The 21,404-nt window shown below is 38.5% G+C and overlaps 1 protein-coding gene across 3 annotated transcripts in view; it reads left to right on the plus strand.

Annotated features, from left to right (window-relative positions):
* Positions 1 to 21,351, plus strand: part of magi3b (membrane associated guanylate kinase, WW and PDZ domain containing 3b) — a 143,353-nt gene extending 122,002 nt beyond the window's left edge. The window contains exons 9-22 of one of the 3 annotated variants that reach the window (XM_007546962.2): positions 4,311 to 4,502; positions 5,948 to 6,595; positions 9,602 to 9,633; positions 10,310 to 10,475; positions 10,583 to 10,677; positions 12,605 to 12,812; positions 13,014 to 13,196; positions 13,400 to 13,585; positions 14,930 to 15,026; positions 15,739 to 15,844; positions 15,976 to 16,113; positions 16,784 to 16,922; positions 19,336 to 19,422; positions 19,576 to 19,666. In XM_007546962.2, the coding sequence (XP_007547024.1) occupies positions 4,311 to 4,502; positions 5,948 to 6,595; positions 9,602 to 9,633; positions 10,310 to 10,475; positions 10,583 to 10,677; positions 12,605 to 12,812; positions 13,014 to 13,196; positions 13,400 to 13,585; positions 14,930 to 15,026; positions 15,739 to 15,844; positions 15,976 to 16,113; positions 16,784 to 16,922; positions 19,336 to 19,382 (2,237 nt within the window). In that variant the 3' untranslated portion in view covers positions 19,383 to 19,422; positions 19,576 to 19,666. Of the gene's footprint in view, positions 1 to 4,310; positions 4,503 to 5,947; positions 6,596 to 9,601; positions 9,634 to 10,309; positions 10,476 to 10,582; positions 10,678 to 12,604; positions 12,813 to 13,013; positions 13,197 to 13,399; positions 13,586 to 14,929; positions 15,027 to 15,738; positions 15,845 to 15,975; positions 16,114 to 16,783; positions 16,923 to 19,335; positions 19,423 to 19,575 lie in introns of all 3 variants that reach the window. The other 2 variants (XM_007546960.2, XM_016668908.1) reach the window with 2 other exon arrangements.
* The last annotated feature ends 53 nt before the right edge of the window (positions 21,352 to 21,404 follow it).

Raw genomic sequence — 21,404 nt, forward strand, 5'->3', positions numbered from 1 at the left:
AAAATAATTTACTGATTAATAATTTTGGTGTCATTATGGTTATTTTTCACTCCTTTCCCTTTTCTGTTTTCACTTTGATCATTGTGGATTCTGGAATTAGCTTAATTTATTAAAATATGAAAGCAGTTTGATTTACTCTGCTTGCTCTGTGTGCCAGCCTGCTTTGATGAATATACTTCCCAGAAACAATGGAGAGAGAATCATCACTTCAGCCATCAGGAAACGTCATATATGAACAACATTTTTAGTTTTTAGTCATTTTTTTGTAAGGCCTCCAGTTATGACACTTCTACTTTTTTTTTTTTCTTGCCCGATAAACATAACAAAACCTTTCCGTTACAATAGACATGTTATGGAAGATCAAGCTGCTGATCAGTATTAAGTGAGACGTGCTCTTAGTGCTGGCAGGGCTTCAGGGCCGTAAAAGAAGGAATGCAAGGGGAGGAGGCCGCCTTTTAGCGGTGCATGTGTCAACAGCTGGTGGAACATCCCGTTAAAGAGGCCAAGCATAATCAGGCGTCTCTCTGCTCAGGTGTGTTGGGACTGAGTAAACGCCATCTCACTGCTGATTACTGATTACACAACCTGCTGAGCTTTCAGATGGTTGCTATGATCAAACCAAGACATCAGCAGTCGGCGGTTACACCTAAGGCAACAACACACACCAAGAAACTTTTCTCCTTGTTTTTTGTTTTTTTTCTTTTTAAAGTATAGGTTTGTTTACATACGTGACACCCAATGGCTGACAGCTGGTTAATATCGATACACTTTCTATGTAAAATGTACAGCATCATTATGGCGGAGTGCACAAAAACGCTTTGAAGAACAATAATTGGAAAATGCTAGTAAGCAGACCAGAAAACAAATCATTTTCAATTTCTGAAATGGATTTTATTTTATTATATTGTAACAAAAAAGAGTGGAATTGCAGAACTTACTGATGATTTGGTTGGCTGTGTTTCAGTTAATAAAGCAAATAAAAATCCCTATAGATTAGCAACTTCTGACATTATCAGAGTAACCCATCTGGAGCAGCCATGCCACATTCAAAGTGGCCTAAATCTTTTTTTTTTTTTTCTGGTGCTTGGTTTGAACTTCAGCAAATCTTCACATCTAGATGTCTAAATGCATTGAATTCCTGCAGTGTGATTGACTGATTCACCATGTGATAACAAGCAATTGAATAAGTGTTCCTAATAAAGTTGTCGGTGGATATTTTCTCACATATGATAAATAAAGATGGAGGTCTACTCCCCTGCCTACTCACATGTAAGCAGTCAGACCGCGTGGCTGCTTGACAAGGTGGAAATACTGTTTTGTTTGTCTTCTGTTTACAATCTCCATATTTCAGCCAAGAGACTTTCTGTGAACCATCCTACTCGAGTCCAGGCTTGCACCACTCACACTCACTTCCTTCTTCTGTCTCCTTCTCTGTCACCCTTCTTTACAGCTGCCTTTTTTTGTTCATACAAATATGTCCTTTCAAAAATATATTTCAGGACTCCTTGCGAGAAGTGATAAAAAGAGTTCATCAAGCCATTTCAATATAATTATGTAAATAAGCTTTGCATGATCCGCATAACAGCAGCGGACATCTGGAGTCCTCAATGGCTGTTATAATTTACACTTGCAGTTGTCGGCCCTGGATGTTTTTAGCCTGGTGAACCATACGAGAATTTGAGAGTGTCTGCATTTAAATTGCTCTCACACTCTGAAAGTTATGGAGTATTTATAAAAGCTGAGGGAAGTGAGAGGGAGGTGTGGAGTTGTTATTTAGACCAGCCAGAACAGGAAGTTGGGAACTAAATGTGGAAAAGCTTGTACTAATTTGAAGCAAGTTCAGGACAGGGAAACAGATATACCCAAACCAAGCAACACAAATATGGAGCTATCACCTCCAGCTTGGTAGCAGTTGAAGCATATATTCTGAAATTTAACTTAAACCACAAATTTGTGGGGTCCTCCAATTTTCATAGAGATTTTTTGGTCCACCAATAGTAGGGAGCCTAAAAATGTAATGGATTCTCTTGTTTGTCTGACATTTAAAGCAAGGTATGACGCAGGTTTATTCAAGTTAATGCTTCAGGCTTGTAGTCTTTGTATTCGTGACATGTATATACAAGCTTACATGTTCAGTAGGAGTGATGGGGCTTAGGAGAGACTAATGCTGGCTTTGTTAAAGGAAGGAGGAGTGACATATTATCCTTTAATGTTTGTCCACGAATATGTAAACTACCTGAGACATTGGTCTTAGAAGAAAGCTTTAGATAGTATTATTGCATTTTTAAATTCATTTAATTTTGTTTTTGTATTTATTGTTAGCTAATTTAGAATTTTCTAAAGTATTTATTCCCACTGAATGTTTCACATGGTGCTTTGCACATTACACATTATATGTTAAAACCACAAACTTCCATGTATTTTATTTTGATTTATAAGTACCCACACAAAGCAATTCATAATTTTGAGGTGGACACATTTTATATTCAATAAAAGGTGTAGCATGCATATGTTTCCAGTCCTTTTCTTTGATATTCCTAAGATGTGAGTGCAACCACTTGCCTCAGACGTCACCAGTTAATCTCCTTGAGTACATCTCAAGGAGATAGCTGTAATTGAATGCCATGTACGTATGATATCACATACACAATACATGAAATTTAATCTCAGTATAGAAAAGCTGTTGTGTGAAGGACCCAGGCACATTAATGGTCACTCTGGTAGAGTTTCCATTTCTCCGTTTTACATTACCAGCTCATATGGTAGAATCTGTTGACATAACAATTATTACTAGTGCATCCCACAAATCCGGTCTGGCCTAATTAGACTGAATTTACATTTCGATCACCATACAAAACACTGTGAGGCAACTGGTTGTAAGAAATACACATAGAGCTAAATAAATAGCAATTTTGGAATGAAACCTGTAAGAAACGGCAATAATATTGAAGCTGAGACAGGAGGTTCACCTTCCATCATGACTTTGATACTAAAAATACATCAATGACTAAAATGAAATGGCTTAAATCAAAGCATATTCATGAGTTAAAATAGCCCAGTCAAAGTTCAGCACAAAATTCACTTGTGAATCAAGATGTGTCAGGATTTGAAAATGTCTCTTCTTTATCTAGTGTGAATGAGGTTGAACTGATTTGCAAAGAAGAAATTTTAAAATGTCAGTCTCTAGAGGTGCAGAGCTGGAAAAGACATAACTCAAAAGGCTTGCAGGTGTAATAAAAGCAAAAGGGGTTTTGAGTCACAGCAGCTGAATACAAATGTACACTGGACTATTGACGGTTTTATTTATAAAAAGAAATGGAAAACCATGTATCATTTTTCTTCCACTAGATAATTATGTGCTTTTCTGTGTTGGACTGTCATATAAACCCACCAGAATACTTTGAAGTTTGTGGTTGTAACATGACAGAGAAAGTTCAATGTGGATGAATATCGTTCCCAGACACTGTATCTGACATCTTCAACACTGTCTTTTACTCCAGAATCCAGCTGGACAACGATTTTTTTTCTCTGGGTTCCTTTACTGTTTTACTGTTTTTGAGCAACAGCAATAATGCACCAAGGCTGCAGACCACAAGCCAGAGAAAGAAAAAATGTGTCCATGATCTAAAGTGCTGATACTACAGTACTGCTAAATACGGAAGATCATCAGCTTAGTGCAACCCTGAGAGTTGGATGTGTAATGTATTGCTTATGCCACCGCAGAGCTGCTGGTTCTTATTGATGTCGCTGCTGACCTTTACGTGTTCCTTACTCAACTTATATAAATCCTGCAATCACAACAGTCTCAGAGCTTTACTTTTCCTCAGCCATTTATTAAATAGAGCAGGGGATAAAAGGACAATACGCTAAATTAGATAGTGTCAGAGGTACTGTATGCATGTTCTGCTCTATAGTTTTATAATGAAAGGAGGCAAGTAAATTAGCTTCAAAAGCTATAATTTTATCACTTCATCTGTGTGTGGGCCTCTTTCTCAACAGGGCCACACAAAAAACGTTTTGATGGGTTTGTTGTGCTTAAACATACATCATGTCTATTATTTGGATAATGACTGATTAAAGTGTTGATTTTGTTGCCACACAGTGTGTATAATTAAGATTCAGCACACATGGTTGGATTTCGCAGTCATTCAAAAGGAATGTCAATATTTTCATATTTTGGTCTGCACAGTGTAACTGATGTGTTGCACTGTGCAGAGGTTGCAGTTCTTCACACTTTCTTTTTGCTGTGCATCATTTCTTGCACTTAAAAATGCGTCACCAACTGTTTTACATGTGCAATTTGTACACAGGTAAGGGAAGTATGCTTGGATTTACAGCAGACCCCAGCCAGCTGAAGGGGGAGATGTACCACACAGCTCTGAAGAAAAGCTCCCAGGGCTTTGGATTTACTATCATCGGAGGCGACCGTACAGATGAGTTTCTGCAGGTGAAAAATGTTCTCAGCGATGGCCCTGCTGCCCAGGACAACAAGATGGGCTCTGGTGAGCAAATCCAGCAAAAAGATGCACATTAAAATCTCATGATAAGTCATGAAGAAATGAAGTCATCTAAACGAATTGTAAAACAAATATAAAACATTTAAAAGTCTGGAACTGATTGCAAACCAATTAATAAGGCTTTAGGATTTCATCAAATTAGCGCCATTCTCCATAAATGGATCAAATAGGGAACACTGGTGTACTTTTCTAGGAGTGGCTAGCCTGACAAAATTACGCCAAGAGTGTGTTCACAACATATGAAGGAGGTCACAAAATAACCCAAAACAACACCTAAAGCATTGCAGCCCTCACTTGTCTTCACGTAAAGATTTCATGTTTTGGTAATTGTAAAGAGACTGGTAAAAAAAAAAAAAGCTTTAAGGAAAATATTATTTAGATTGATTAGACTAAAATGGAACATTCTGTGCTTCTTGTCATATCTGATGTAAAACAGCAGCATTTTAAGAAAAATACCAACAGTCAAAAGTGGAGGTGGTGGTGTGCCTGGTTGGAGCTGCTTTGCTTCTTGACCTGTATGAATTGCAGTAATGGATACAACTATTAAGTCTGCATTCTTAAAGTCCAGAAGGAAAATGTCCGGTCATCATTGTGACTTTACCTGAAGAGCAAAAACCTGATGCTTTTGGAGTGACCTAGTCAAAGTTTTCACTTTAAATCGAATTGAGATAATGTACAGTACTTCAAATGTTCAAATGGTACATTTGAAGTGCAGTACATTTGACTGCCAAATAGGTAAGTCAAGCTTAAGGATCCTCCTATATGAATTAATTATCCAAAGAAATATGGGCCAAAATGATTATTATTTCTTTTAAATTCTTGGTTGTCTTAAATGCTTTTAGCAATTGTTTTGATGATCCCTTTCAAAAAGCTGCTTAAAAATCTGGAATTTAGAATTTAAAAAAAATATATATTGTATGAATACAATTTTATTGAATTAGTTTTACTTCTTTCATATTTCTTTAAGCCAACCCTGTCCCATGGGTTCAGTAGTGCAATAAAAAAAACAGTAATTTGTCTGTCAAACACATAGGGACTATATCAGCAGTTATTCTAACTTTGGTTCCTGTGACACCAGGAGCTGTCAGTCTGGTAAGGTGTGTGTGTGTTCATTTGAATAGGATTATGTGACAGAAATCTATTTCTTTCACAGCTCTTTTCATTTGTAACTGGAATACTTCTCGGGTGAGCAATGTAGTAAGCGTGGGTGGGATAAAAATGAGTGAATGAGATAAAAAAGAAATTAAAGCAGTAAAGGGAGTTGCCGAAATGGGAAAAAGGTAAGAGATGAGGAGATTTGGGAACCACATATCTGACACAGAAAATGCAAAGTGTTTTTCAAAATGATGTGGAGAAGTAATTCCTAGATGGAACATGAGGGAAAAAAAAAGTATTTCTTTTAATTGTTTTCTTTTTTTCATTTGTCACAGGGGATGTGATTGTTGAAATTAACGGGACATGTGTTCTGGGAAAGACCCATCCAGAGGTGGTGCAGATGTTCCAGTCCATCCCCATCAACCAATACGTAGACATGGTTCTTTGTCGCGGGTACCCTCTGCCTCCGGATGTAGACCTGAACAACGACGACCCCCTTCCTCCTCCACCCCCTCCACCAGCTACTCAGCCACAGCAGCCTCTCCACGGTGGGGAGGTGGTGACAGCTGTGCCGCTCATTAACGGACAACCACTGCTAGTCAAAGGCGACGTCCTGCATGGCTCTTCACAGGAACTCCACTATGTTACCACCGACGCAAGCGGTCGGCCTGTTGTAGCTGCCTTGCCCAACGGGCGACAGCCCGACCAGGGAGAGGGGGCCACAGGAATGCTGCAACCAGAGTTGGTGAGCGTACCACTGGTGAAGGGGCCTGGAGGATTTGGGTTTGCCATTGCTGACTGTCCTCTGGGCCAGAAGGTGAAAATGATTCTGGATGCCCAGTGGTGCCGTGGGCTGCAAAAAGGAGACGTAATCAAGGAGATCAACAGGCAAAATGTTCAAAGTCTTAGTCATGCCAAAGTGGTGGACATCCTGAAAGACTTTCCTGTGGGCAGTGAGGTCAGCGTGCTGGTACTGAGAGGAGGTGAGAGACTAAAGTGTTCATATGTTTCTGTATCTGATCTGCCTATCTGGATGTTTAGGTAGTATACTGTACAGAAATGTTGAGTCATTCCTCGTTTATTAGAATGTTGCTTCCAGGCAGTTAGACCTTCCTTTAATCTTTTAAAGTGATCCTGAGAAACAACCTGAACAGAATTTAACTTGTTTTAATTCAGTCCATTACCTGACCTCTTCTTATAAAAAAAAGACTTTATGTGTTTTTTATGACCTAGTGCTTCTTATTTTATTCTCCACTTCTCCAATTTCCTCATTTCACAGACAAATAAAGTGTGTATGTATTTCATGGTCAACTGTTCACAGAGTGGACATCAAATGGGTGAATGCTTCTGAGCTCAAAGAAAAACCTCTATCAAGTTTATTGGTGTGGTTAACGTACTGCCCAATATAAACAATTGTGCTAAAAGTAATACCATTGTGTTTACAAAAGTCAGTAAAGGTCAAATGTCTTACAATGGCCCTGAACCAACATTTAGTTGTATAACCCAAGTTTCTATGTGCACAGATTAGATCAACTTGTGGCACCATTCTTCTGTTTTTCTTGGTTTTCCCTGAGAAACCTGTTTGTATTTTTGAAACACATTTTAACGCATTGCTGCCTCTTTGTGTATTTTAATGTATTCTTTCATATGACCCCTCACATGTAATAAACAGGCCTGACACCGTAGTGTAAGAAAAATCTTCATACCATGATGCTTGAAAAACGATGCTTCACAGTGTGCTGTGGCCTGGATTTTAGTTTCAGCAGGGAACAAAATGATGTGCTTTTTCTCTTTGTGCTCTGTGGCAAAATTTAACCTCCACTTTATCTAATTTTTAAATGAGACTCTCAGAGGTCTTCTTGCCAACAGCTTGGTCTTCACACTGACATTATCTAATTTTTGGCGTGCTCACAGGTTACTGTGAGCACTCCAACACTCACAGTGTTGGTTGTTTTGGATTATTGTCTAAAACAACCAAATTATTTCCAATTCTTGAGTGGAAAAGCACAAAAACCAGCATGTATAAAACATTTACTCTCTTGTTCTAAAATGGGGGTCACTAGAAACCTTAGAACCACTCGACAAGTGTTCCTTAAGTGAGTGAGCTCCACATTACCATCATTTTGAACCTGCCTCTTTCTTTTGATGATTCAGTTATGCATAATCAGTAGCATACACGTCTGTTGGTATGCTATCACTTACTAGTATACTAGTAAATTATTTACGGAATTCTAAATTCTAATCTTTACAAGAAATCATGACTGATCGGATTAAAGATGTTGGATTGCTGCTATTCTGAACACAGATGTCTCTGTGTTTCTGTGTTGTTTTCACCACCTTTGTGCCTTCATTTTTTTTTCTCCTCTCATAATTTTGATCTAATATAATTTGTTGATATTGTTGATATACTTCTACAGTGCTGCTTGGAGGTGAGGTCAGAGTGCTGATACTAATGGGAGGTGAGGTGGTGTTGTGGCTAGTTTAGGGGCACTGAGTGATAACACATTTTTGCACTGTAATAGTGTGCCACTGTGTCTGCAGTGTGTTTCAAAGCTTCCACTGGAGAGGCTGCATCCTCTTTTTGCTAAATATTTCCAACTTCTCCACTGTGACTACTGCAGGCGCAGTTTAAAGCCAGTTCCTAAGAGTTTTGTTTCTTACCACCTCTTGCATATCCCAAGTACTTCTCCAATATTCATCCTCTGCACCTCGACTCAATCTGCCTGTGTTTATGACAACTTGTAAAGGGGCTAAATGCCTCTGTTACAAGTCTGAGAGAGGGAATTACATAAGTGTGGGGATGCGCTTGATTCCACATAGTTGAGGGAGGAGGGAAGGCACCCTTCAAATGTCTCCTACATCTTTCCGTGGCCGCCTAAGGGACTCACTGCGCGAGTCGGTGAACCCCAGATTGGCTTTGATCATCAACAGAGCGCAGGGGATTTCTGCATGCCTCTTTATCTGTGGCCTCTAAAAGATCCATGGCTAAACTGCTAAGGAGGGGAGGTCCTCTGGGTCTTTCTTGCCCCAAGCCACGCCTGAGCCGTCTTCCCTCATTGCCCAAACACCCATGCTACTTGCACTAACTGCTGTGCCACCACCATCATGTCCTGTTCCACTGCATGAATCCCACTGTTGAAGTATATATGGGCTTGGCTTCACCCAGCCTGCTAAACTGTACAGCTAATGTCCTCTTTAACACTCATTAGACAATGGCCTGTAGCTTAGAGGTGGCTCACAATTGGACAGTGTCTTTATTATTGGTGAGTTTCGCTGAAGACAAAAAGATCAGGCAGTTGGGTGGAGATAAAAGCAGGGTGCAGTAGGGTGTGTTCTGGGTGTGCAGCAAACGTTGCATTGTGAGATTTTGATGAGAATGATGTTGGATGAGGGATTTTTACAGTGTTGCATAAAAATATCTTCTTCTATACAGTGCATCAGGCTCCATTAACCTCAGACGAGGCCAAGTTTTCACCCTTGCCCCGAGGGCTGCAAGTTTCAGAGGAGTATCTGTTAATTCAATTAATGCAGAGAGTTGAGGAGGATGGGAGACGGGAGCGGGGCTGTGCGAGATGGTCTATAGGGAACTATCTGAGTGCATTAGATGAAACATGTGGGTGTACTATAAAGCAGAAAGAAGAATTATCAGCTGTGGAATTATATGCATGAAACACGAAAACCTTTACCTGCTTTCTCAGCTCCACGGTTGGGGTGCAGTATGTACTCAGCTCAGAATGTGATGAATCAACACTATATGCCATACATATCTTTAATCTCATGGATGGCTAAATATTCGCTAATGGAGCATTCTTTAGCGAGCACACCTCTTGAGTTTTGAGTAGCTCACTGGTTTATTTTTACACTTCCTGCCACCATCTCTTAGTCAGAGAGACAGTGCCATCTGCTGGAGCTTTGGTGTGAATTGTTGTTCCAAATATGAACATAATTAATTCAAACTCTTCTTTTTGTCTGTCTTTTTGCTACTACAGGTCAGACATCCCCTGTAAAGACTCTGAAGCCTGTGAGTAAAAATGCATTATTCCCTCTTTCTTACCCATTGTTTCCCCATGGAGACATATCCTTCAATTTGATTTCAAAACATTTTGTCCTTCAGCTTAACCACTAAGCCTCTGTTGCGTCAAATTAAATGATAGCAATAAATTTGAATATTGATTATCTCTCAGCCCTCATTCTTTTGTTTGTTCTCAAAAACAGTCTTAATTACCTCCGTTCGCTATTCAGATGCTTTGGGCTATTGTCTGGGGACCGCAGTGGTAATGAGGACTGGATGAGCCTCTTTAGATTTGGCAGTATTATTAATACAACAGTTTTAGATAAAGAGGGTGCCCTTTTCATGCGGAGAAGGCCTATCGCAGCCTTGGGGAAATCTTTACTTTCTCTCTTGGATTTTATATTACGCTCAGAACCCAGTGTCTAACCCTCAAAACAATAGAAGAAATATGGAGGTAAAACTGGTGTATGATATTAAAAGTGACCTTTCCAGCTTTTGTTATCTAACACTGTTTGATGCCCAGACACTTGTCAAAGATAATGAGGTGCTCAGACTTTCATTAAAAGTTTGTGATATAATAAAATTCAACAATACAACAAAAAGTTACACACAAAGCTTGTCCTTTAGTGTAATAATTAATCATAAAGCAGCATGTGGTCATAATGCCTCCTGTGTATGTCATCAGAGACAGGAAATGACAGCAAGCACAGAAACCTTGGACACCATCGCAGACGCAACCCCCCAGGCCTTGCCGTACCACTCCAACACGAGCACCCTACGTTCATCCGACTCCCCCAAGAGAGATGCCACAGAGATGTACCTGAAGTCCAAAGCCCTGCTGGAGAGCAGGCGTGAGTGTTGACTGATATAAGCTGCTTTTTAATCGTCTGTTTTGTCATACTTTCCGCTGTGATCCTACACTGAAACTAAGTGATGGTGAAATTCTTCCCATTCACAGAGCCTCACACCAAAGACATAGATGTTTTTCTGAAGAGAGACATTGAAACAGGCTTCGGCTTCCGGGTTCTGGGAGGAGAAGGCCCACAACAGCCAGTAAGTTTTAAATCCAGCTTACTTTGAAAAAGAAAATATGGAAAGCTGTTAAAAAAATATGTACATCTCCAGACTTCTGTTTTCCTTAAGTTATGTCATTGTTTGAATTGTAAGAATTAACTAATTCAAAACAAATATAGTATTTTAATCCTGTTTAGAGTCTTGGTGACATTATTTATGTGTTCCCTATGCTATATTTCCTACTCTCTGCTGAGGGGGGAGCATTGGAAAGAGTGGCAGACTCTTAAAGAGGCAAAGGCCAATTTCAAGGCAAAATCAAATTTCCTCTCAGTTATGTGTGATATATACAGCATTTTTTAACATCTTTTTTTTTTTTTACTGTGCTATAAAATGTCACTATGTGCCTGAAAAATACCTAACAGCCCTTCTTTATCTGTTCAAAAGACCTTGCTCTACAATCACCAGGCATAACATTGTGGCAGATGAGGCTCTGATTATGTCTTCATTGAGGAAGCTCTTTCTGTAGTAGCTGAGTTATATTAGAGAGCAAATGTACTCAAAGCTGTTATGTTAGAAACATTAAAAATGGACAAGTTTATAGACTATAGCAACTTTGACCAGTGCCATATTGTGATGGGTAGATGACTTCTAAAAAACTGCTATTATTTTGTGGTGTTTCTGGTTTGTACTGTGTGGTCCAGTCCAACAGGAATTGTTGCTCAAACAGCTGAAGAACTTAATGTTGTTTCTGATAGGGAGGTGTGAAGGTACTTAGTGCATCATCGTTTATTGTGTATAGGACCACTATTTACCATTAAAAGAGAGCATGAGAACCAGAACCAGACCATGTGGAGCAATGGAAGAATGCAGCCTTGTCTCATGAGTCCCACTTTCTTTTACATCACATTGATGGCTGAGTGCAGTTCCCAGACAACTGTGGCCTCTTTTAGCAGGATAATGCATTTTTCCACAAAGCAAAAAGATCTCAACTCAGTCAAATCGAATTGATGGAATTGAGATCTTTATGCTTCTCATAAAGAATGAATGGAGGTTCCATAATGTAACTTACAGCATTTAAAAGATCTTAGTCCAGGAACTGCAGCACAGCTGAAGGGGTCTATTGGGCAACATACCTCAAAAGGCCAGGCGTGGTTTGCCATCAAAAGGCCTCAATGCATTAAACAGGTGGCCATAATGTTATACCTGACCAGTGCTTGTATCTCTCTCAAATTCAAAGCTCTGTAGTCAAGTTGGTTTGCAAGACTATGTCCATTATGCTGGAGCTTCATGCATTTCACAGTTACATTTTCTGAAACTAGAAAAAAAATGCTTATGAATAAAACACTAATGTAATTATCTTAAATTTGAACAGATCACATTTTTCATAAGAAAACATTCTTTCATGACTGAAAATGTGATTTTAATTGATCTTGAAAGTATACAGGGCATCAGAAAATCCATAAAAAACATCCAAATATGGATTTCAACATTCATAAAGAAACTTTAAAAAAGAGCTTTAAAAATACAAATAGAGTAGAACACTATACTATTTTTCATTTAACATGATGGAGTCAATAAATACTGTCAGCAACTGCTATTGCCCTTTATCTCCATACATTTTAATACATTTGTACATCAGCCTTATTTTTTCTCAGTTATTGTATCATGTTGTTGTGATAATTATAATTATAAAGAAGACAGAATTTATCATACCACTCACTCATAATTTGCATTTTATCTCTTCGAGCTCTGAAGTCACTTAAGTCTTGGTCTTTAAGAAAATTTGGATTCTGAATTGTACATTTGTAGGAAAGCATTCTTTATCTGATTTTAAGAGTTAAACAAGATGCATCTTGTGCACTGAAATCAAATTCTGACAAAGTGGCAGTGCTAGCTGTTGTCTCATAGCTTTTACAGCTGCAACATTTTCTGCCTTCCCATTAGCTCCTTCCTAACCCAACATCAGAATGTGTTTCCCCAGGTTTACATCGGGGCCATCGTGCCCAGCGGAGCTGCAGAGAAGGACGGTCGCCTCAGAGCAGGAGATGAGCTCATTGGCATCGACGGAGTGATGGTCAAAGGACGGTCTCACAAGCAAGTTTTGGACCTGATGACCAATGCAGCCCGTAACGGTCAGGTCATGCTGACTGTTCGTCGGAAGGTCATCTACAGAGGTTAGTATAAAGGCACAAATTTATTTGAGAGGTCATATCAAAAATTGCATCAACATCATCATGATTTGGCTTTTACCTTGACTTTCTTTCTTATTCAACATTCCCTACAGTACTAAATCTTGTAAAATAGAACCAAAAACATTCTAAAACATTTTTTGCATAAAATACAAATGCATTAAAATCTGTTTTATTTCAAATCAGAAGCAACAGATGAAGACATTCAGGAAATGACTCCTGTGCTGGTGAACGGTTCTCCAAAGCTACCTCGCCTGCCAATGCCTAGCGCTCTGGACCACGAGTCTTTTGATATCACACTTCACCGCAAAGAGAACGAGGGCTTTGGCTTTGTTATCCTCACATCAAAGAGCAAACCCCCATATGGTGGTGAGGATCAAATGTCAAACTTTGTTTTTTTAGAGAAATCTATTGAAATCTGAAACCTGGATGTTTACATAAATAAGTTTTATAAATGTAGAACTTGTAAGTATCAATGTGAATCAAAAATATCGTTATATACTAGATAAATCTTATGTGTCTACCTGAGTTGAATCTGAATGTCTCATTACTTTTCATATCCGTCATTTCAGTTATCCCTCACAAAATTGGACGTATCATTGAAGGCAGTCCGACTGACCGCTGCGGCCTGCTCCACGTTGGGGATCGTATCTCGGCAGTCAATGGCCGCTCCATCATTGAGCTCTCTCACAATGACATTGTTCAGCTTATCAAGGAGGCTGGCACTGTCGTCACTCTCACTGTGGTTCCTGAAGACGGTGAATATCTTTTTAAGCACAGAAAAGAAAAAAAAACAAAACTAATAATAATCCCTGCCTTTTGTTATCACAATGTTAAAGTTGGTTCCTTAATATTAACATTTGGAAGTGAGAAATTAGTTATTGCAGGTTTATATGTTAATTAAGGTAATCAAGCTTTGACCTAATCAGAATATTTAAATACATTAACATTGTATTCTAAGGTTATTTCAAACTCCATGTAATACTAAAGTACAGTAAAAAGAAAATGACCTGGAGTCTATGTCATCTTGGAATAATGACTCCAATGACTTTTCATGTATTCTTTTTGCTACATGAAAAGGATGTAGCGAAATAAAATCAAATGTTGGAACTAAGATTGTACTTTTGTATTTAAATCCTCAATTTAAATCTGATGTCAGCAACGTGGCTTTAAAAAGATAATGTTAACAACAACACTCAAGCAACACTGTGGACGTGTTGTGGAACTGAAAATAGTTTTAATGGTTGTTCTTGGCTGATGTAATGTTTTTTTTATAACCCTAAGTGGAGATTTGTTTTTTTATTGACATCTTTATTTAATAAGGAGCTGAATATTTACAGCAGATCAAAGAAATCTATGGCATGCAGTTATTCAGGACGTTTACGATGCCGATGCTGTTGTAATACTTTTGGAATTTTATTTGTGTTGTTGAAACATGGATGGGTTTTTGAAAGAAAGATCTTGTTTAGATGTGAGAAGTTATTTTAAAACATTAAACATTAAAAATAATGGTGCCTTTACAGATGTCCAACATAGGCAGGTGATGGACACTGAATGGATGCTCGTTATGCAGCGCTTTGCTAATCTCGCCCTACACTCAAAAGGCTTTTTCATTAGAAGCTTCATTCAACCATTCACACACAACCTTTTACACTGATTTGCAGAATAGGAGCGATGTGAGTGGCTAGCATTTTGCCCAAGGACCTTTCAGTATCTGGTGCGGAAGGCTGCAGTAATACTGACTACAGACCAGTCATTCATAGCATCATTCCATCAAAGCTGCTGATAAATGTACTTTTAACTCTAATTTTCAAGTTCTTAATTTCATTTTACATTTAACTTTGTGACATGACATTTTTTTTGCACAATTCAATCTAGCTGCTCAAATATATTGCCCTGAAATAATTTCAACTTGCATGCAGCTTTTATAGACTTAGTTTGCTTTTTTCTAACTGGCAACATGTAGTTTTTAGTCTTTGGTTGATATGAATATAAATTAAACCTCTGCAACTAAAGTCATTAATTTTCATGCTGGAAATGACTTTTTTTTTTAGCTTTTCTAATTATTAGGCACTAATCAGTATGATACTAATTTATTTCAGAATATAAGGGCCCTCCATCGGGAGCAAGTTCAGCTAAACAGAGTCCAGCTCTTCAACACAGGCCCATTGGACAAAGGTCAGCTCTTCATGATGAACGGTAAGATACAGAAGGAAAGATAAGAAAAAAAAACTCACAAAATATCCTATTGCAGCAAAAGTTGTTATTCACTGTTCATGCAAAGATGACTGTCCAGTTATGAATAGTAATAAAACAGAAAAGAACTTTACTTTTGTTCAATAAAAATACATACATTTGAGATTTTATAATTTTACTGAAATACTGGTACAATAACCTGTGAGATATTAATCTGAAAAAAACCCAACTACACAATAAGGCACAAAATCTAAGCACACTTCCAGTAAGCTGAGAGCTGTCAGCTAAAGACACATGCTGTCAGCTAAAGAGACATGATAATTATACATTTATAACAGAACGAATACAAAAGACTATACCCATTATAATTGTTCCTCCCAGCAAGCATCTAGCACAGGGGTGGGCACCTCCAGGCCTCGAGGGCCGGTCTCCTGCAACTTTTAGATGCAGCTCTACTTCAACACACCTGAGTCAATTAATGAGGTCGTTAGCAGGACTCTGGAGAGTCTGACTGCACCAAGGAGGTGATTCAGTTATTGGATTCATATGTGTTGGACCAAGGAGACATCTAAGAGTTGCAGGACACCGGTCCTCGAGGACCCACCCCTGATCTAGCAGTACGTTCAGTTTTATAATTTACATAATGGCTGTTTGAGTTGGTCTCCTGATGCATTCCATTTGAAGTAAGTAATCATAAATAATAATGTTTGTTTAGTTATAACCTGGACATGGAGGACAAAAGGGATGGAGTCAACTGGTCTGACCATAAAACTCTTCCACCTGGTGAGCAGGGAACACTGTGTGTGACAGGACCCAACCAGGTAATTATCAATATCTTGAGTGTATTTAAACTCCACAAATTGCACAAAGGTGTGTAATGAATGCACAATGTTTGGACTGCATTTTTATGTTATATTTAAGTGCATTCTGAGAGTTTTCTTCTTTATTGGAGGGCTGTCTGACTGTGGAGCTGGAGAGAGGCCCCAGAGGCTTTGGTTTTAGTTTGCGCGGGGGCACAGAGTACAATATGGGCCTGTATATCCTGAGGCTTGCAGAAGATGGACCAGCTCAGCTGGACGGAAGAATCCATGTAAGTAGTCTAGGAACCTTAGTCTTCACATTAAATATGAGCAAGTTTTTTCTGGTTTCAACATGAAATTATAGTTCACATGGATTCCTCATCTGATTAGAACAATCATCTTCTCAAGGGTGAAATATGATTGCATATCGCAACACAGAGCTGGGAGAGAAAAACTGCATAAATCAATTTTTGGTGAATAAATTAAACCTTACGAGAAGAAAGGTCATAATGAAAAAGGGATGAAACTAACTAAATTTATTTCCAGAAAGGTGGCACTATATATTTTCTCTCATAATTTCATTTACAATTATGAAAGAATTTATTACATTATCAAAATTTGAATGAGTCTCTAAAATGAGCAAAAAAAAAAAAAAACTAAGAGCCTTTTTTGTGAAGCAGTCTTACAGTCTGCCAGACTGTGATCCTTGGTCATGACTTTGCCTTTCAAAGGATGGTGAAGAATGTCAGCGTTGATTAAAGCCAAGCAGCCTGACATGTTTACAGGCTTTATCCAGAGTTATTTTGTCATCTTCACTAAAAGAAAGTGCCTATAGGGTGTTATAAAGCTGGATCTGCAAGCAGCATAAAATTTAGATCCGCTGATAATGAGACTCAGTGTGCACAAACACTCTGCAGAGTACGTTAGCTGTTCATTGGTGTGTTTCTGCATTGCTGACAGGTTGGAGATGAGATAGTGGAGATTAATGGGGAGCCGGCTCGTGGCATTTCCCATACACGGGCAATTGATCTGATTCAAGCTGGAGGAAACAAAGTGGTGCTGCTGCTGCGACCTGGCGCAGGCCTGGCCCAGGACGGAAGTGAGTGATATATTCAGTTTTCCTCTTGGAAAGGCTTTGTGCCTTGAAGAACTCTGTTGTGCAATTTAATAGCATGTTGGGTGAAAAAGCATTAGTAGAGAGTGGGGAACTTAAGTATTTATTCTCTCAGTTGAATTGTATTAATAAATGACAATGTTTTTAAAAATGTGCAAAGTTTTGCATGAAAACTCTAGTTTAATTCATTGGATTCTTATAAAAATGTCAGTGAACATTAAAGCACTAGTTCCAAATGCCATCATTCAAGTCAGCATAAATGTTTAATGTTCCATCTTCTTCTAAATTGTCGCCATAGGCTTAAATTACAGCTTTGCAATTTCCACCTTGGCAGCACTGAGTTATTTAGGGAAAGCTTTCTGTAATCTCTCCCTGTGCAGTTTGCAAACATTCCCAGAGCATTTGTGCATTGAGAGTCTGCTTGGTTTAGACTCTTTAGTCGAGCTTATTTCAAACAAGCCCAGTGGGATGAGATCAGGTAACAGAGGTATCCATAACATGGCTGAGTGAATAAATCTACTTTGTTCTGCTCAAACAAGTGCATCACAATAAATTAGAATTTAATCAAAAACGTTCTTTATCTGAACAATTTAATGCATTGTAGGGCCTAACTGAGAAGCAAAATGTATTTTCATCTAAAAAGAGGAGTTTGGATCACTGGGCAACAGTCGAGTTTTTTCCTGTCAGTGCAGATCAAATATTATTCCTTTTAATATATGTATGATTTTCACTTTTTGAACTGAGCTGCTAAAGTAAATGTATTAAGCAATGATATTTTCATTGACTAATATTTACCTGCATTTTATATTCAAGCCTCAAGGTTACTTTATTGTATTTCCAAATAACAAAGTTAGGCCCTGCCATATGAGCTTGTGATGATCAAGGCACTGGTGTTGGATTTATATTAGAGACAGTTCAATTTTTCAAACTTTGCCAACAGCAAAACTCCCAGGAACAATTGCTGATTCTCTCCTGGACCTTAAACTGGAAGATACACAAAGACAAATGAGGGTTTATTCTGCTTAACAGACATATACACAGTTTTTTTGTGATTTTTTAAAACCCTTTTTCTATGAGGATTCACCTCCTGTCATCCATCCAGATAGTCTTTGTCTTTATTTTTAAACAAACTGTAACATTAAATTGAAATGTAAGTGTTTCTTCACAGATAACAATCTCAGTTTACGCAAGTGATAAAAAGGAAATGCATTTGCCATCGCATTGTCAGCAAAATATTATCACAAAAATATATCACAAAAGACTGTTTAGAATGCAACATGTGTTTTCTGGTATATTTCAGGTGTCAGTGTCATGATTTTACACTTTGCATACCGATGGTATTTTCAGTCTGTTGGACAGAATCTCGCTGCACTAGAGGCTTACGCCCTGAGATATCTGGGCTTTAGATACAAGATAAAGGTCACAGAGAGTGTATGAAGCATTCTAATGACACAAATGTTCTGGATATGAACTGGACCTGGTAATTCGGTAAACTGAATAGAAATTACAATGTGATGGTTTTGCTCTGTGTCATTTAATTAAATATAGTAGAACTTGATTGGAAAAACAAGTAGATTAATCACAACTGATAATTGTTATATATCAAAGAGTATCGCAATTGCTTGAAGACTTAATATCTTGTAGCATCGCACAACATATCATTTGAGATGCAATTAAGTGTGTGTCATGCCAGCTAAAAACACAGATGATTCACAGATGAACTATGTATAACATAAACAGGTTCTAGTAAGAAACGGTGATTTAGCCCTCCGTAATACTGCAGGTGCACCTCCATGTTAGAATGGCAATAAAAATATTTTAATTTATTTTAGCAGTTCAGCTGCATTATACATGATAAACAGTGTTTTATATATTAAGTGTATTATTCTATTTTATTTTAAATATTATGGCTTACAGCTAATAGCTCACACACTATCACCTTTGTTTATCCATCTTCAATACCTGCTGCAAAGATGTTCAGTCACAAAAGGTCAAAACTAGAGAAGTTGGTTATCCACAGAGAACCGAATACAAGCACATTAATAGAAGGTTTAGTGAAAGAAAAAGTGTTGTAAAAAATGCAAAGGCAACCAGAGTAGCCTAATTCTTCAGAGGATTTTGAATAAAACTCAGCTTAAGAGATCATTAGAGATTCAGGGTCACAAAAAATTTACTCCTGAACAAATTAACTTCTTCATTATCAAATTATAATTTACTGAGAAGCACCTGTAATTTATTTTTAAAAAAACTGGAAAAAAACCGGTGAATAAAAAATTAATGGTGCCAAACGGGTAAAAAGGAAAAAAATCTTACTGGTGTGTAGCTAATATTTAATAAATCTTTTTTGTTGTTGTCTAATCATTTGCTTCTTCTGGGTCTTTCATTGCCCCTGATGCAGGTAACACAGCCTCTACTACGTGCTATTACACTGAGCACCAACACTAACACCATCACTGCTTACGCTGGTCTCTTCTCTTTATCCTTGGTAATTCTTTTCTTACTCACATTTTCCTACTTCTACTAACCTGAGTGACTGAAGTTCTCTGTGTTACATACTCAAAATGAAATTCTTGTATGCCACATGGAGGTATTCTTATGCTGACATGTAAAAAAAGGAAAACATTTGTCTCTCTTTCAGATCGATGTTATCAAAAATCCATATCACCCACAAGTTATTCTGAGGAGGTGTTTCTTTCTGACACATCACCTCAGTCCTCTCCATATCCCACTGGGGCTTCCGCTTTTTTTTCTTCAACTTTATCAGGCAAACTGAAACATTCTCGTAGCGGGAGCACTAAATCCCTGCAAGGCCATGAGCCCCGTCACAGCAGGGGTTTGGGCTCGTTGGAAGAGAGTGATGAGTGGGCAGAAAAGAAGATCAACGGGCTCTCTCCCCTTCTTAATGATCAATCCAAGTTCTCCAAGAGAACCAGGTCCATAACAGACTCCAGAGAGTTAAGCAGCCCAAAGAAAACAGGGGAGACATTTCCTAAAGCCAAAGAGCAACATCAGAGTCCCAAAATGACTGTGAGCCAGTCAGAGGAGGCAACGCCAAGCAGGAGCAAAATGCCTCAGATGAGTAATACAAAAATACAAACTGTTGACCACAAGATGGCTCGACTTAGGCCTCAATCGGTATCAAACCTGCAGCAGATGGAAAATCAACAAGCGCATCACAGGAAAATAAAGGATTCTTTCAGTAGAGAGAACTTAGGTAATGAAAATAAAAATGATGAGAAGGGAACTCCTAAGATCAGAAGATACACCATAGGAAATGATAAAAGAACAAGGCCTGGCCTTGAGAAAGAAAGCTTTAAAAGAAGTGAGGGAGAGTTTCTTCGTCACAGGACGCAGTCTGTTACAGTGAGGGAGAGCCAAACAAGTAGAAGCAAAGACTCCGAGCTCAGAGAAGTTAACGGCAACCCTGCAGAAAACAAGACTAACAGCAAAGACACTGGTAACAAAAGAGACTCGTTGTCATTTTTTAAAGATATTTGGAGCAGAAAGGACTCTAAAACATCACCACAGGAGACAAAAGGAAGAGATGGTAAATCATCTAACTTCAAAGAACGCCGTAAAAAAGAGGACGCAGTGGCCTCTACAGACAGCATTCCAGGGACCACCCAGAGTCAAAAGGGAACTGTTGGCCCTGGGCCTTGGAAAGTACCAAGTTCTGCCAAAATCCTCACCAAAGCAGAAGTCCTCCGTGACCCTCAGTGACAGAACATTAAATCACCCTGACACAAACTGCTACTAAATCTTTACAATTTCATCATATTAGTAGGTTCTTTGTCAGAGATCTTCCATGAAACAGAGATGTGCAACATGCTGACCCGTTGTCATTATCCTTAGATTGTGGTCAGATGTATATTTTGGGAGTAGTATGATATCACGTGACATGTAGCACTTCCCTCTGCCTTGTTCGCTGCTTCAGCATCTTCAGTGTGGGACTTCAGCACATGCGGCACGCTTGGGGCCTTGTCAGAAAAAGACAACTTAAAATGTGAAAATGTGCCAATCCTGCCAAACTCCTGTGGAATAATAACGACCATTCCCACAACAATGCAATGACCCATATGCAAAGAAAGGAGCAAGGCCCTGCCTTTGATTTGTAGTGAACACCCAATGTGGCTATTGTAGGGTTTAATTTTGCCTCATTGGTGGACATTTAGACCTTTTTCTTTTTTTTTCTTTTTCTTTTTTTTTTACAGGCTTGTTTAAGTGCATGCTGTTAGTCCTTAAATTTATTTTACTGCACGTTTTCTACACATCACCCAGGATGAACCGCTTCCTTGTTTATAATTCTCATTCTTAACACTGGGCTGATTTGAAATACTGGTGTAAAAGTGTTTACTTTAATGGTTACTTCTGACTGTTCTGAGGGTTTCATCATGGCACTCTTTCAGCATCATTATAAAAGACCAGAAATATCTTATTTTACCATGTGTATAATAACAGAGCGTGTAA

Source organism: Poecilia formosa, unplaced genomic scaffold (assembly GCF_000485575.1).
Source record: "Poecilia formosa unplaced genomic scaffold, Poecilia_formosa-5.1.2 Scaffold18, whole genome shotgun sequence".
NCBI classification, from domain to species: Eukaryota; Metazoa; Chordata; class Actinopteri; order Cyprinodontiformes; family Poeciliidae; genus Poecilia; species Poecilia formosa.